Raw genomic sequence first — 17,451 nt, forward strand, 5'->3', positions numbered from 1 at the left:
GGTGGTTGTCCTGAGATCCTAGTTCGGGGAGGGGGTGTCCCTTTTTCCGGATTGGGGTTGGGGGTGCGTTTTGGGGGTGATCCAGGCGGGGATCCTTGGAGGGAGGGGCGGACCCGTGGTTTAGGGGCGGGGCTGCCGGTCTGGGTCCGGTTCCTGGCGGGGCGGGACCGACGCGGGGCGGGGCGGGGCCCGGGCGGGTTCCCTCCGCCCTCCGGTGGGTCGGTCCGGGCGGCCCAGGCCCCGGCGCGCGCGGCGCGGAGACGGAGGCCCGGCGGCCATGTCGCCTTTGTCTGCAGCGCGCGCGGCGCTGCGCGTCTACGCGGCGGGCGTGGCGGTGATGATGACGCAGCTGCTGCGTCGCTGTCTCGGGGGCTTCACGGAGCCAGGTCAGCGGCCGGGGGGGGGGCGAGGGGGTGGCCGCGCGGAGCGGGGACGCCCGGGGAGCGGCGGCCGCGTGGGCGACACCGGGCCGGGGCGTGGTCTTGGCCCCGCGTGACCTTGACTCCGGGGCGCGCCCGGGGAGGAGGGGCCGGGCGATGCGCGCGCGCGCGCGCCTGGGGGTCGTGCGCCCTGGGGGCCTCTCCAAACCGCGTGCGCGCGCGCGCCCTGGGCGCACAAGGTTCCAGCCCCGGGGATCCCCCCACCGCTGGGTGCGAGGCCGGACCTCGAGCGACTGCTATCCGGTTTGATCGCGCCCCGCCTCCGCCCCTGGAGCCGGGGAAGGGGCGCGCGCCCCGGGGTCGTGGTCTCCAGCCCGGATGGCGTCGGACGGGCCTGGCGCGCGCGGGGCCCGGCGGCGGGTGTCGCGCAGGGGTTGGGGGGAGAGCTTTTCGGTTCAGACGCAACTTTGTTTCTCTGCAGTTTGGGAACCAAAGAGCCATCCGTGTTTTGCAACTCGCGTGGGTCAGGGCGCGCTCACGAGGGGGGGGGGGGCGCGGGGCTGGGGAACTGAACCCGGAGCTGGTGCAGGTGCCGTTGATTCTGGGTCTTAAAATCCTGAAATCTTGCCAGCGGGTGGGCTGGGAGTCATCTTACTCCCTAGGGCAGGGGTTGCCAGCGTGGGGCACGCGCCCCTCAGGGGGGCAGCTTGATTTCTTTCTAAAATATATTTTTATTGATTTCAGAGAGGAAGGGAGAGGGAGAGAGAGATAGAAACATCCATGATGAGAGAGAATCATGGACCGGCTGCCTCCTGCACGCCCCCTACTGGGGATGTGCCCGCAACCCGGGCCTGTGCCCTCGACCGGGAATCGAACCCGGGACCCTTCAGTCCGCAGGCTGACGCTCTATCCACTGAGCCACACCGCCCAGGGCCAATTTGATTTTTAAGGGGGGGCAATTCGAGAATGAATTATGAACAGTGAGGTTTTTTTTGCATTTCTTAGGGTTCTAGGGACCCCCCCTATACAGTATATAAATATCTACTGTGACGTATTCATGCATTTCAGTTCTTTATTCTATGTTTTGAAACTTTATTGGCTATTTTTTTCCTGTCACTTCATATTATTATTGTTATTATTAAATATATTTTATTGATTTTTTTACAGAGAGGAAGGGAGAGGGATTGAGAGTTAGAAACATCGATGATGAGAGAGAAACATCGATCGGCTGCCTCCTGCACGCCCCCCACTGGGGATGTGCCCGCAACCCAGGTCCATGCCCTTGACCGGAATCGAACCCGGGACCCTCCTGTCCGCAGGCTGACACTCTATCCCAGTGGTTCTCAACCTTCCTAAGGCCGTGACCCTTGAATACGGTTCCTCCTGCTGTGGGGACCCCCAACCATAACATTATTTTCGTTGCTGCTTCATCACTATATCTATATCATCTATATCTATATCATCCATATCTATATCTGTATCTATATCACCTATATCTATATCTATATCTATATCTATATCTATATCTATATATCTATCTATATCAGTGGTTCTCAACCTCCCTAAGGCCGTGACCCTTGAATACAGCTCCTCATGCTGTGGGGACCCCCAACCATAACATTATTCTCGTGGCTGCGTCATCGCTGTCATGTGGCTGCTGTGATGAATCGTCATGGAAACATCTGATCTGCAGGATGGATTTTCATGGTGACACACGGAACATCATGAAAGCACAGGGATCAATCACAAAGACAATATGTGATTATAGATGTGTTTTCTGATGGTCTCAGGCGACCCCTGGGAAAGGGTCGTTGGACCCCCAAAGGGCTCGCGACCCACAGGTTGAGAACCCGCTGTTTTAGGGGGAAAAGTAACTCTATTGGGAAACAAAGTATCCAGTGGGCATCTCCGCTGTTACATTGTAGCAGGTGCGGCTGGTTATTCCAGGGCCTGAGGCCAGAGCTGTATTTCCTGTGTTATTTCAGCTTTTCTGCTTCCCCATTCCGGGTCCCCTACCCCCTTCCCTTCCCACCCCACCGCCCTCCCTTCCCTCAGTCCCCCTCCCCCTCCCTCCCCTCCCCCCAGCAGTGCCTGGGACTTACCACTTGGCAGTGGCCGACGCCTGGCCAATAGCCTGTCTTATTGTGCAAATACTTTCCAATCCCCTCTCTTTCCCCATAGAAGGGCAGGTGTGTCCGGCCGCTCTGCGCAGAAGTAAATATTTTGTTTTCTTTCTTTTTAAAAAAAATATATATTTTATTGATTTTTTTACAGAGAGGAAGGGGGACGGACAGAGAGTTAGAAACATCGATGATGAGAGAGAATCATGGATCGGCTGCCTCCTGCACGCCCCCTACTGGGGATGGAGCCCACAACCCAGGTCCATGCCCTTGACTGGGAATCGAACCCGGGACCCTGCAGTCCGCAGGCCGACACTCTATCCGCTGAGCCACACCGGCCAGGGCTGAAGTAGATATTTTAAAATGAGTCCCTCCCTGCAGACCTCCCCACTCAGGGCAAGAAATCCTTAAATTTGCCAAAATCTAACTTAAAAGACTGAATTAATTACCTTGAGGATGAAATTATATATATTTTTTCTTTTAGAAAAGAATCTATAGCTTTTATTTTTATTTATTTTTTTATCTCCCCCCAACCCCTCCACCCGCCCCACCCTCACCTTCCATCCGAGGACAATGGGATATGAAACTGTGTCCCTGTGAGTCTGGCTGGTGTGGCTCAGTGGTTGGGAGTCAACCTACGAACCAGGAGGTCCCGGGTTCGAATCCCGGTCAAGGGCCCATGCCCCGGTTGCGGGCTCGATCCCCAGTAGGGGGCGTGCAGGAAGCAGCCGATCCATGATTCTCCTCATGGATGTTTCTATCTCTCTCTCTCCCTCTCCCTTCCTCTCTGAAACCAATAAAAATATATTTTTAAAAAATAGCCACATTTAAAAAAGAAATTTAAAAGAAAACATTGTTAAAAGATAAACCCTGCGTCTGGATGGGGAATCCTTACTTATGGGCCAGAAAACAGTTATTTTATATCAAGATCAGTGTCAGCGGCTCGATAGACATAATTTTTAAAAATATATATTTTTATTGATATCAGGAAGGGAGAGAGAGAAACATCCATGATGAGAGAGAATCATGGACCGGCTGCCTCCCGCACGCCCCCCACTGGGGATCGAGCCCACAACCCGGGCCTGTGCCCCTGACCGGGAATCGAACCCGGGACCCTGCAGTCCGCAGGCCGACGCTCTACCCACTGAGCCACACCAGCCGGGCCCGATGGACGTAATTTGAGAAACTGGACGGGGACCGTCTCCTCCGGTCGCTGGGGGGGCAGCCGGGCTGCCCGCGGCCTCCTGCCCGGTCCCTTTTGACCTCATTCCCGTTTGCCTGTCCTGGTTGTCAATTTTGGAGGCGGGGCCTTTGACCTTTGCCCTGGTCGGCGAGCTAACCAGTGACCAAGAGGACCCGTGAGCCATTTCGATTTTGGGTGAGAACCTGGAATTAGAGGGATTAGAGAGATTGTAGGAAGGAGGCGTCTGTATTGATTTTTAGAGAGAGAGGGAGGGAGACGTAGAAATATGACAGAATCATGGATCGGCGGACGCTCCGACCGGTAGCTATGACGTGCACTGACCACCAGGGGGCAGACGCTCCGACCGGTAGCTATGACGCGCACTGACCACCAGGGGGCAGACGCTCTGATTGGTAGCTATGACACACACTGACCACCAGGGGGCAGACGCTCCGACCGGTAGCTATGACGCACGCTGACCACCAGGGGGCAGACGCTCAGACCGGTAGCTATGACGCGCACTGACCACCAGGGGGCAGACGCTCTGACCGGTAGCTATGACCATCACTGACCACCAGGGGGCAGACGCTCCGACCGGTAGCTATGACACACACTGACCACCAGGGGGCAGACGCTCAGACCTGTAGCTATGACGCAAACTGACCACCAGGGGGCAGACGCTCCGACCGGTAGCTATGACGCGCACTGACCACCAGGGGGCAGACGCTCCGACTGGTAGCTATGACGCGCACTGACCACCAGGGGGCAGACGCTCAGACCTGTAGCTATGACGCGCACTGACCACCAGGGGGCAGACGCTCCGACCGGTAGCTATGACGCGCACTGACCACCAGGGGGCAGACGCTCCGACCGGTAGCTATGACGCGCACTGACCACCAGGGGGCAGACGCTCCGACCGGTAGCTATGACGCGCACTGACCACCAGGGGGCAGACGCTCCGACCGGTAGCTATGACGCGCACTGACCACCAGGGGGCAGACGCTCCGACCGGTAGCTATGACGCGCACTGACCACCAGGGGGCAGACGCTCCGACCGGTAGCTATGACGCGCACTGACCACCAGGGGGCAGACGCTCCGACAGGTAGCTATGACGCGCACTGACCACCAGGGGGCAGACGCTCCGACCGGTAGCTATGACGCGCACTGACCACCAGGGGGCAGACGCTCCGACCGGTAGCTATGACGCGCACTGACCACCAGGGGGCAGACGCTCCGACCGGTAGCTATGACGCGCACTGACCACCAGGGGGCAGACGCTCCGACCGGTAGCTATGACGCGCACTGACCACCAGGGGGCAGACGCTCCGACCGGTAGCTATGACGCGCACTGACCACCAGGGGGCAGACGCTCCGACCGGTAGCTATGACGCGCACTGACCACCAGGGGGCAGACGCTCCGACAGGTAGCTATGACGCGCACTGACCACCAGGGGGCAGACGCTCCGACCGGTAGCTATGACGCGCACTGACCACCAGGGGGCAGACGCTCCGACCGGTAGCTATGACGTGCTCGAGAGACCAATGGGGTTAACAGTTTTTCCCATGTGCCACCTGGATGTTATGGTCTCCTATTGGGTTATATAAAGCATGTCCCAAAATTCACGCAAGAAGTAATTCTGATAGAAAACATGGGTTTATAATTAAAAATTGTAAATTTTTTATTGATTCATAAAGGATACAGTCTAGGGTTATGTATGGAATAGCACATCGGGTCAGTGGCCTCCAGGGCTTTGCTGGAACATACGCAAAGCTGTGGTCTTCATTGGTCTTTTGCTGAAATTTTCCACGACCGATATGTGGCTGCTCAGACAACAACAGTTAATTTTGCTCGCTATCGCGATATGGTAATTCATTTACCCGACATGCTATTCCATACATAACCCTATACTGTATACCTTAGGAATCAATAAAAAATTTACAATGTTTAATTATAAACCTGTGTTTTCTATCAAAATTACTTCTTGCGTGAATTCTGGGACACCCTTTATTTTTTTATTTATTTTTCCTTTATTGAATAAGATATTACAAATGTGAAGGGACACCCTTTATTTTTTCAAAAAAAGGGGGAAGGGGTGGACGGTGAGCCCAAGGGCCCTCCTGCAGTCGAGTGGATAAAAAAAAGCCCTGGTTTCAAACTCAAAGGCGAACACGGGCCAGATACACAAGGTTTATGTGCACGTGGGCCGCAAAAAACAATCCCAAAAGCTTCCATTTTCCTAGAAACGTAGGTTTAATCCGATAGAGACAGGCTGAAATCAATGCGTCGTCGTGAACATAAAACAATAGAGCATTTTAATAAGAAAATTAATGTGTCGCCCTAACCGGTGTGGCTCAGTGGACAGAGCGTCAGCCTGTGGACTGAAGGGTCTCGGGTTCGATTCCAGTCAAGGGCATGTACCTGGGCTGCGGGCACATCCCCAGTAGGAGGTGTGCAGGAGGCAGCTGATCGATGTTTCTCTCTCATCGATGTTTCTAACTCTCTATCCCTCTCCCTTCCTCTTTGTAAAAAACCAATAAATATATATTTTTTAAAATCAATAAAATATCTTTTTAAAAGAAAAATAACAATAATTTTAAAAATGACAGTGAGCCCTGGTCGGTGTGGCTCAGTGGATAGAGCGTCGGCCTGTGGACTGAAGGGTCCCAGGTTCGAATCTGCTCAAGGGCATGTACCTTGGTTGTGGGCACATCCCCAGTGGGGGGCGTGCAGGAGGCAGCTGATCGATGTTTCTCTCTCATCGATGTTTCTAACTCTCTATCCCTCTCCCTTCCTCTCCGTAAAAAATCAATTAAAAAAAATTAATGTGTCTTCTTGAACATGAACCGACCAGATACTGATTAACGGCACCAATGAATGAGCATCAGGCCAGTAAACCTGTTTTTCTCGTTCCCCGGAAATCGAGATATTTCCCGTTGCGCTCGCCAAGCCAGTCAGTCCGAGACGAAGGCCTTGGCCATCGGCTGCTAGAACGTTCGCTGCTGGTATTTGTGGGGAGAGAAATGGTGCCCCTGAGCTTGAGGGAAACGAAGGCCACACAGTGAGAGTCATCGGTCATCGGCGAACGTCGTAGGTGGTGATGAATAATTATGTCTAACAGGACAGCGTAAAAATTAATTGACGGAATTGTCATGACAACGTGCCTTATGTACTGTTCTATTGGCCGGGCCGCAGAAATATTCGGCGTTGTTGGCTGGTGGGCCGCGAGCTGGATGTGCTTGATGTAAACCGTGGAATACTATGCAGCCCTGAAAAAGGTGGATCTCTTACCCTTTGAGACGGGGCGGAGGGACCTGGAGGGCAGGATGCTGAGCGAAATAAGCCAGTCGGAGAGAGACACGTATCTCATGATCTCACTCATATTTGGAAGCTAAGGAACCAAATAAACTGATGAACAAAATAGATCCAGAGACGTAGAAGCATCGAACAGAATGCAGAACCTCAGAGGGAAGGCGGGGGAGGGTGGGTGGGTGGGAATAGCTCAACCCAAGACCTTGTGTGTATAGATGCGTCACCCATGGGCACAGACAATAGGGGGATGAAGGCCTGGGGTGGAGGTGGGGGGACCCTGGAGGGATCAAGGGGGGAGGGGGGAGACAAGGGGGCATATGTAATACTTTCAACAAAAAAGAATTTTTTTAAATTTATTTTTTATTATCGATTTTGGAGAGGAAGGGGGAGGGAGAGAATCATGGACCGGCTGCCTCCTGCAGACCCCCCCCCCCCGCACTGGGGATCGAGCCCGCAACCCAGGCACGTGCCCTCGACCGGAATCGAACTCGGGACCCTTCAGTCCCCAGGCCGACGCTCTATCCACTGAGCCACACCAGCCAGGGCTAAAAGAATTATTCCTATTTTTTTTCTTTTTTTAAATATATTTTATTTATTTCTTACAGACAGGAAGGGAGAGGGAGAGAGAGTTAGAAACATCGATGAGAGAGAAACATCGATCAGCTGCCTCCTGCACGCCCCCCTACTGGGGATGTGCCTGCAACCCAGGTACATGCCCTTGACCGGGATCGAACCCGGGACCCTTCAGTCCACAGGCCGACGCTCTGTCCACTGAGCCACACCAGCCAGGGCTAAAAGAATTATTTCAAAAAAAAAATAGCCCTAACTAGTTTGGCTCAGTGGATAGAGCATCGGCCTGGGGACTGAAGGGTCCCGGGTTCGATTCCGGTCAAGGGCATGTACCTTGGTTGCGGGCACATCCCCAGTTTGGGGGGGGGGGGGTGTGCAGGAGGCAGCTGATCGATGTTTCTCTCTCATCATCGATGTTTCTAACTCTCTATCCCTCTCCCTTCCTCTCTGTAAAAAAATCAATAAAATATATTTTTTAAAAAAATTAAGGGAATAAAAATGGCCTACTTTCTTTTTCTTTTTTTCTTTATTTTTATTTTATTTTATTTTATTTTTTGGGGGGGTTCCCTGGCCTGGACTCGAACCCGAGACCCTTCAGCCCGCAGGCCGCCGCTCTATCCACTGAGCCAAACCAGCCAGGGCTAAAAGAATTATTTAAAAAAAAATAATTAAACACGGGAATAAAAAAATGTTGGTTATGCTCAAACTGGCTTACTTTCTTTTTTATTTTATTTTATTTTATTTTATTTTATTTTATTTTATTTTCTGGGGTTCCCTTGTCTGGACTCGAACCCGCGACCCTTCAGCCCGCAGGCCGCCGCTCTCTCCACCGCGCCACACCAGCCGGGGGCGCGGCCCGTCTCCGATACCTTTTCACTGTGTGTCTGTCTGTCTTGCCGCTTCTCACCAGGTCATCACGCCTGAGAGACGCAGCAGCGGCGGCGGCGGCCCCGGGGGGGCACCCAGCCCAGGCGCCGAGAGAGACGATGGAGACCAAAACCCCCCCGGACCCCAATGCGCACCCCTCATCATCGTCACCATCCTCGGACCTCAAGCTGGTGGCGCACCCGCGCGCCAAGAGCAAAGTCTGGAAATACTTCGGCTTCGACACGGACGCGGCCGGCTGCATCCTCCAGTGGAAGAAAATCTACTGCCGCATCTGCCGGGCCCAGATCGCCTATTCGGGCAACACCTCGAACCTGTCCTACCACCTGGAGAAGAACCACGCGGAGGAGTTCTGCGAGCTGGTCAAGAGCAACACGGAGCAGATGCGCGAGGCCTTCGCCACCGCCTTCTCCAAGCTCAAGCCGCCGCCGCCGGACACAGCAGGGGCGGCGGCACAGCAGCAGCTGACGGCGCAGGACACGAGGCAGCAGGAGCTGACGGCGGCCGTCCTGGGGCTCATCTGCGAGGGGCTGTACCCCGCGACCATCGTGGAGGAGCCCACGTTCCGCGCGCTCCTGAGGACGGCGGACCCCTGGTATGAGCTGCCCGGGAGGAAGTTCTTCAGCAAAGCCATCCCGGTGCGCTACGGAGCTGTCCGCGAGGCGGTGCTGAAAGACCTCTCCAAGGCCCCCTGGTGCGCCATCACCTTGGAGCACTGGAGAAGCCACCAGCAGAACCGGAACTATGTCACGCTGAACGCCCACTTTCTCAGCCTCGGCGGAGGCGCAGGCCGAGGAGGCTGCGCGCCCCCCAACGCCCCGTCCCCCGGGGCCCCCGGTTACGCTTACGGCTCCCGCTGCCTCAAGACCTTCGAGGTCCCGGACGAAAACGCCGCGGAGACCATGACGCGCGTCCTCTACGAAGCTTTCATCGACTGGGGCGTGGGCACCAAGGTGTCCGGGGCCACCACCGACGGCGGGAAGGACGTGGCCAAGGCCTGCGCGCTCCTCGACGTGCCCGTGCACCTGCGCTGCCTGGGGCGCGCGTTCGACGCCGCCATCCAGCGCGCGTTCCAGCTGCCCAAGCTGCGCGCGCTGCTGGCGCGGTGCCGGCGGCTCGTGGAGTATTTCCAACAGTCGCCCGTGGCCAGGTACCTGCTGTTGGAGAAGCAGAAGCAGCAGCAGCCGCAGCAGCCTCACTGCATGCTGGTGAGCGACCGCGTGGGCTGCTGGGGCGCCACGCTGGCCATGCTGACGCGCCTGAGGGAGCAGCAGTTCGCCGTGGCCGCGGTCCTGGTGCAAGACAGCAACAGCCACCACCTCGTGCTGGACGCGGCCGAGTGGGCCGGCATCGAGGCGCTCGCGGGCCTCCTGCAGCCCTTCAAGCAGGTGGCCGACATGCTGTGCGCCTCGCGGTACCCCGCCATCAGCATGGTCAAGCCGCTCTTGCACATGCTGCTCAACACCACGCTCGGCGCCCAAGAGCTGGACTCCAAAGAGGTCAGCCTGGCCAAGGAGCTCATCGCGCAGGAGCTGGCGCGCACTTACCAGGAGGCGCCCGAGGTGGACATGTTCCTCAACGTCGCCACCTTCTTGGACCCGCGCTACAAGAAGCTCCCGTTCCTGTCCGCCTTGGAGAGGCAGCAGGTGGAGAGCCGCGTGTTGGAAGAGGCCAAGGGCCTCCTGGAAAAGATGAAGGAAGGCGGGCACCCGGGCGCAGAGGAGCCGCCCGAGGAGCCCCCTGAAAAGAAAGCGGCGCCCCCGTGCGCCACAGCCCCGTGCGCAACGCCCCCGTGCGCCCCGCCTCCGTGCGCCCCAGCCCCGTGCGCCATGACGCAGCCGCCGCCGCCGCCCTCCAGCGTCATCAACAACATGTTGGCGGAGATTTTCTGCCCGCAGGCGGGGGCCGCCGAGGACCAGGAGGAGCGGCACGCGCAGGTGCTGGAGGAACTGAGCAACTTCAAGTCGCAGAAGGTCCTGGGGCTCGACGAGGACCCCCTGAAATGGTGGAGCGAGCGCCAGGCGCTCTTCCCGGTGCTGCCCAAGGTCCTGCAGAAATACTGGTGCGTCGCGCCCACGTGCGCGCCCCCGGAGCGCCTCTTCGGACCCGCGGCCGCCGTGGTGCGCGCCAAGCGGAACCGCCTGGCCCCCGCGCGCGTGGACGAGCAGGTGTTTCTGTACGAGAACGCGCGTGGCGGCGGGGCGGAGCCGGAGCCCGAGGAGGAGGACGAGGGGGAGTGGGGGCTGGACCACGAGCAGGTGGTGACCTTTGGGGATGCGGTGAATAGCGGGTTCTTTGCGGGCCGGGACAGCGGCTTGGTGTAGCCACATGGAGAACGGGGGGAGGCGGTATTGGGGGGTCACGCTTTGATATAAATACGGACCTTGCCTCCCCCCCAGGCCTGCTGGCGTGGCTCAAGCGTTGAGCCAGGAACCCAATGATCCCCAGTTCCATTCCCGGTCAGGACACCTGGCCTGGTTGTGCGCTCCATCCCCAGTAGGGGGCGTGCAGGAGGCAGCCGGTCCATGATTCTCTCTCTCTCTCTCCCCTCTCCCTTCCTCTCTGAAATCAATAAAAATATTTAAACAAAACAAGACGGTATACAGATGATGTGTCGTGGGAATAGTGCCTCTAAAACATGAATAATTTTGTTGCCGAGTGTCACCCCCAATACGTTCAATAAAATGGAAAAGGATTTCTGAAAGTCTATCTGAGCCCAGACAGCGTGGCTCAGTGGTTACAGCGTCGGCCTAGGAACCAGGAGGTCACGGGTTCGATTCCCGGTCAAGGGCACATGCCCGGGTTGCGGGCTCCATCCCCAACCAGTAGGGGGCGTGCGGGAGGCGGCCGATCCGTGATTCTCTCTCATCATTAATATTTCTATCTCTGTCTCCCTTCCTCTCTGAAATCAATAAAAAATATATTTATTTTAAATAAAGGGAAATGTGATATAGAAAGATGGGGTTCTCTGGGGGGAGCGTTTGGCGCGACAAGAATTTTCTGTGGCATCCACTCGAGTTGCAGCCAAAGGAACCTAACGGATACCTGTTCCCAGGGTCCACTTTGAAGCTGTCAATGTGCGGCGGGCCCAACGGAACCGGGAAGGGAGGTACCGCTTCCGGTTCAAGAAACCCACACGCACACAAGTCACAGCCCCCTGTGTAGGGAGGGTTTGGCGGAAATCTGAGAAACAGGACAGCTGTGGGCGGAGGTTGACGAAACCAGGCCGCTCGCTAAGCCCTAACCCTAAATCTTAAACCCTGACCCTAACCCTGATCTAAATCCTAAACCCTAGCCCTGACCCAAACCCAAACCCTAACCCAACCCTAAAACCTAACCCAAACCCTAAATCCTAACCCAAACCCTAAATCCTAACCCAAACCCTAAATCCTAACCCAAACCCTAAATCCTAACCCAAACCCTAAATCCTAACCGAAACCCTAACCCTAACCCTAACCCTAACCCTAAATCTTAAACCTAAATCTAAACCCTGACCCTAACTCTGATCTAAATCTTAAACCGCAGCCCTGACCCAAACCCAAACCCTAACTCAACCCTAAAACCTAACCCAAACCCTAAACCCTAATCCTAACCCTAAACCCTAAACCTAACCCTAAATCTTAAACCTAAATCTAAAGCCTAACCCTAACCCTGATCTAAATCCTAAAGCCTAGCCCTAACCCAAACCCTAAAACCTAACCCAAACCCTAAAACCTAACCCTAAATCTAAAACCTAACCCTTACTCTTTACCCTGAATCTTAAACCCTAAACCAAACCCTAATCTAAATCCTAAACCCTAGCCCTGACCCAAAACCTAACCCTAAATCTAAAACCTAACCCTAGCCGAAACCGGTTTGGCTCAGTGGATTAGCGTCGGCTTGCGGACTGAGGGGTCCCAGGTTCGATTCCGGTCAAGGGCATGGACCTGGGTTGCGGGCACATCCCCAGTAGGGAGTGTGCAGGAGGCAGCCGATGCATGATTCTCTCTCATCGATGTTTCTAACTCTCTATCCCTCTCCCTTCCTCTCTGTAAAAAAATCAATAAAATATATTTTAAAAAATAAAAAAATAAAACCTAACCCTTAATCTTTACCCTGAATCTTAAACCCTAAACCTAATCTAAACCCTAAACCCTCGCCCTAACCCAAACCCTAAACCCTAATCCTAACCCTAACCCTAAACCCTAACCCTAAACCCTAGCCCTAATTCAAATCCTAAACCTCAAACCTAACCCTAAATCCTAATCCTAAACCCTTGCCCTAACCCAAACCCTAAACCTAACCCTAACCCTAAACCCTTGCCCTAATCCTAACCCTAACCCTAACCCTAACCCTAACCCTGAACCCTAACCCTAATTCAAACCCTAAACCTCAAACCTAACCCTAAATCCTAATCCTAAACCCTTGCCCTAACCCAAACCCTAAACCTAACCCTAACCCTAAACCCTTGCCCTAATCCTAACCCTAACCCTAACCCTAACCCTAACCCTGAACCCTAGCCCTAATTCAAACCCTAAACCTCAAACCTAACCCTAAATCCTAACCCTAAACCCCTACCCTAACCCAAACCCTAAACCCTAAACCCTAATCCTAACATTTAACCCTAAACCTAACCCTAATCCTAACCCTAAACCCTTACCCTAATTCAAACCCTGAACCTCAAACCTAACCCTAAATCCTAATCCGAAATCCTAACCCGAAACCCTTGCCCGAACCCAAACCCTAAACCCTAAACCTAACCATAAACCCTAAACCCAAACCCTAAACCTAACCCTAACCTCTAGCCCTAATTCAACCCCTAAACCTCAAACCTAACCCTAAATCCTAACCCTAAACCCCTACCCTAACCCAAACCCTAAACCCTAAACCTAACCCTAATCCTAACCCTAAACCCTTACCCTAATTCAAACCCTGAACCTCAAACCTAACCCTAAATCCTAACCCGAAACCCTTGCCCGAACCCAAACCCTAAACCCTAAATCCTAACCTCTAGCCCTAATTCAACCCCTAAACCTCAAACCTAACCCTAAATCCTAATCCTAAACACTAACCGATATCCTAACCCTAAACCCTCACCCTAACCCAAACCCTAAACCCTAAACCCTAAACCGAACCATAAACCCTAAACCTAACCCTAAACCCTAATCCTAACCCAAACCCTAAACCTAACCCTAAACTCTAGCCCTAATTCAAACCCTAAACCCTAGACCTAACCCTAAACCCTAATCCTAATCCTTAACCTTAAATAAAACCCTAAACCCAAACCCTAAATCCTAACACTAAACCCTACACTTTTAGCCAAACTCTAGCCCTAACCCTGGACCCTAAACCCGAGTCCTAACACGGAGGCTTGGGATTCCCCGTTATGGTCTGGACACAGACCAAGGCTGTCCCCCCAAAATTGTAGCTCCGCCCACTTCCTTTTGCCTCACTCCCTACCCACCCATTCCCCCTCCCTCTGATCAATTATCTCTCTGAGTGTAACAACCGTGTCATTTCAACAATCCTATAGAGCAAAAGCCTAATATGCTAAGTGTCCGGTCGTCCGTTCAACCGATCAAACTGCAATATGCTAATGATATGCTAAGGTTGCTCAACCGCTCGCTATGACGTGCACTGACCACCAGGGGGCAGACAGCCGACCGCTCGACCAGTCGCTATGACGTGCACTGACCACCAGGGGGCAGACGCTCCGACTAGCAGGCTAGCTTGCTGCCAGGCACAGGGACCCCACCTGTGCACGAATTTGTGCACCGGGCCTCTATTGTCCTATAAAATGAAAAAAAAATAAGAACATACCAAAAAAAAGCACCCCCACTATATCCTATAAAAGGAGACCTACTCAAAGGAACCCTTTTGTTGTTTTTTTGTTGTCTTTTTTGTTTTTTCTTAAATATATTTATTGATTTTTTACAGAGAGGAAGGGAGAGGGATAGAGAGCTGGAAACATCGATGAAAGAAAAACATCGATCAGCTGCCTCCGGCACGCCCCCCACTGGGGATGTGCCCGCAACCAAGGTACATGCCCTTGACCGGGAATCGAACCCGGGACCCTTCAGTCCGCAGGCCGACGATCTATCCACTGATCCACACCGGCCAGGGCTCAAATGAACCCTTTTGAATTTGCTTTTTATTTTTTTATTTTTCCACTTGGTGCAATTACCTTCAGGTTCATCCACGTTATTGCTGGGATAATGTTTGCTGGCTTTTTTTTTTTGGAATAACGCCCATATTAAGTCCCTGTAACAGGATAAGATCTTTCTACTATAAATAAGGGTGCATGGATATTTTTTTATAATTTTGTTTTTATTGTCTAAAGTTTTACATATGGATTTTTTTTTTGAAATATCTTTTCTGCTCGACCAGTGTGGCTCAGTGGTTGAGAATCGACCTGTGAACCAGGAGGTCACGGGTTCGATTCCCCGTCAAGGGCACACGCCCCGGTTGCAGGCTCCATCCCCAGTAGGGGGCGTGCAGGGGGCAGCCGGTCCATGATTCTCTCTCATCATGAACGTTTCTATCTCTCTGAAATCAAATTATTTATATTATATATATAACAATATTATATATATGTGTGTGTATATATATATATATATATATATATATATATATATATTTAAAAGTGTATATACATGTTTCTGGAACGCCCAGGTATATATTTCCTGCAAAGGTGTACCCAGAAGTCTTGCCCGCTCCAATAAACACTGTACATTTATTTTTCCGGACTTTTGTGCGAATCTTTTTGGCGACATATTCTAGCAGATTCTCCCAAACACATTGTTACGGGCGGGATCAGACTTTATCAGGGATATTTCTGCCAGATCTAATCAGTCAGTCATTGAAGGTTTGATAATCATGCCTCCCAAAAGGCAAATAATATAATTGCAAAAATATATATATTTTTTTTATTGATTTCAGAGAGGAAGGAAGACAGAGATAGAAATATGAATGATGAGAGAGAATCACGGAGCGGCCGCCTCCCGCACGCCCCCTACTGGTTGGGGATCGAGCTCGCAAACCCGGGCATGTGCCCTCGACCGGGAATCGAACCCGGGACCTCCTGGTTCATAGGTGGATGCTCACCACTGAGCCACACCGGCTGGGCACAACTGATTCTTGATGTTTGCGAGTCCATGGCTTCGGAATGGGAGTCCAAGAGGGACCCCAGATAACGGACCGTGGCCGCCGTTGGCATCCTATACCCACTGGGGGGGCTGAATCCTGACCCACGTGTGTCCTGAACGCTTCAATCTCACTCTTATTTTTTTTGTCTTTCTTCCCCTTTCACAGTCTTCCCCCGGCAGCCCGGGCGCGTTGCCATAGTGACGGGAGGCACGGAGGGAATTGGCTTGGCGACCGCCAGGCGCCTGGCTCTCCTGGAAATGCATGTGATCATAGGTAAGGGTCTTGACACCGACTCACGTACATCCTATAGAATAAAAGCCTAATATGCTAACTGTCCAGTTGTCTGGTCGGCCGTCCAACCAATCAAAGCGTAATATGCTAATGATATGCAAAGGCCGCTCAACTGCTTGCTGTGACGTGCACTGACCACCAGGGGGCAGACAGTCGACTGGTCAGCCAGTCGCTATGACGTGCACTGACCACCAGGGGGCAGACAGTCGACGGGTCAGCCAGTCGCTGTGACGTGCACTGACCACCAGGGGGCAGACACTCAACAGATCGGCCAGTCGCTATGACGTGCACTGACCACCAGGGGCCAGACAGCCGGCTGGTCAACCAGTCGTTATGACGTACACTGACCACCAGGGGGCAGACGGTCGACCAGTCGCTGTGACATGCACTGACCACCAGGGGCAGACAGCCGGCTGGTCAACCAGTCGCTGTGACGTGCACTGACCACGAGGGGGCAGACAGTCGGCCGGTCGACCAGTCGCTATGATGTGCACTGACCACCAGGGGGCAGACAGGCGGCTGGTCGACCAGTCGCTATGATGTGCACTGACCACCAGGGGGCAGACAGTCGACTGGTCGACCAGTCGCTGTGACGTGCACTGACCACCAGGGGGCAGACAGTCGACTGGTCGACCAGTCGCTATGACGTGCACTGACACGAGGGGGCAGACAGTCGACTGGCCGACCAGTCGCTATGACGTGCACTGACCACCAGGGGGCAGACAGTCGACTGGCCGACCAGTCACTATGACGTGCACTGACCACCAGGGGGCAGACAGTCGACTGGCCGACCAGTCGCTATGACGTGCACTGACCACCAGGGGGCAGACAGTCGACCAGTCGCTATGACGTGCACTGACCACGAGGGGGCAGAGAGTCGACTGGCCGACCAGTCGCTATGACGTGCACTGACCACCAGGGGGCAGACAGTCGACCAGTCGCTATGACGTGCACTGACCACCAGGGGGCAGACAGCCGACTGGTCGACCAGTCGCTATGACGTGCACTGACCACCAGGGGGCAGACAGTCGACCGGGCGACCAGTCGCTTTGACGTGCACTGACCACGAGGGGGCAGACAGTCGGCCGGTCGACCAGTCGCTATGACGTGCACTGACCACCAGGGGGCAGACAGTCGACTGGCCGACCAGTCGCTATGACGTGCACTGACACGAGGGGGCAGACAGTCGACTGGCCGACCAGTCGCTATGACGTGCACTGACCACCAGGGGGCAGACAGTCGACTGGCCGACCAGTCGCTATGACGTGCACTGACCACCAGGGGGCAGACAGTCGACCAGTCGCTATGACGTGCACTGACCACGAGGGGGCAGACAGTCGGCCGGTCGACCAGTCGCTATGATGTGCACTGACCACCAGGGGGCAGACAGGCGGCTGGTCGACCAGTCGCTATGACGTGCACTGACCACCAGGGGGCAGACAGTCGACCAGTCGCTATGACGTGCACTGACCACCAGGGGGCAGAGAGTCGATGGGTTGACCAGTCGCTATGACGTGCACTGACCACCAGGAGGCAGACAGTCGACTGGTCGACCAGTCGCGATGACGTGCACTGACCACCAGGGG

General features: G+C 54.3%; 2 protein-coding genes across 4 annotated transcripts in view; both read left to right on the forward strand.

The window, feature by feature from the left end:
- The first annotated feature begins 239 nt into the window (after positions 1-239).
- The window catches only part of DHRSX (dehydrogenase/reductase X-linked), a 40,339-nt gene continuing 23,127 nt past the window's right edge, over positions 240-17,451 (forward strand). Inside the window, exons 1-2 of the mRNA XM_070402697.1 lie at positions 240-386; positions 15,740-15,847. Of these exons, the coding sequence (XP_070258798.1) occupies positions 278-386; positions 15,740-15,847 (217 nt within the window). The 5' untranslated portion in view covers positions 240-277. The remainder of the gene's footprint in view (positions 387-15,739; positions 15,848-17,451) is intronic.
- The window catches only part of ZBED1 (zinc finger BED-type containing 1), a 126,623-nt gene continuing 109,501 nt past the window's right edge, over positions 330-17,451 (forward strand). The window contains exons 1-2 of one of the 3 annotated variants that reach the window (XR_011469635.1): positions 330-386; positions 8,475-10,963. Coding sequence is in view for 2 of the 3 variants with exons in the window: in XM_070402695.1 (XP_070258796.1) it covers positions 8,551-10,773 (2,223 nt within the window). In the remaining variant the exon portion in view is untranslated. Of the gene's footprint in view, positions 387-3,669; positions 3,879-8,474; positions 11,208-17,451 lie in introns of those variants that run through there. The other 2 variants (XM_070402695.1, XM_070402696.1) reach the window with 2 other exon arrangements.

Source organism: Myotis yumanensis, unplaced genomic scaffold (genome assembly GCF_028538775.1).
Source record: "Myotis yumanensis isolate MYYU_CA2020_CCGP unplaced genomic scaffold, mMyoYum1.0.hap1 SCAF_24, whole genome shotgun sequence".
Taxonomy (NCBI): Eukaryota; Metazoa; Chordata; class Mammalia; order Chiroptera; family Vespertilionidae; genus Myotis; species Myotis yumanensis.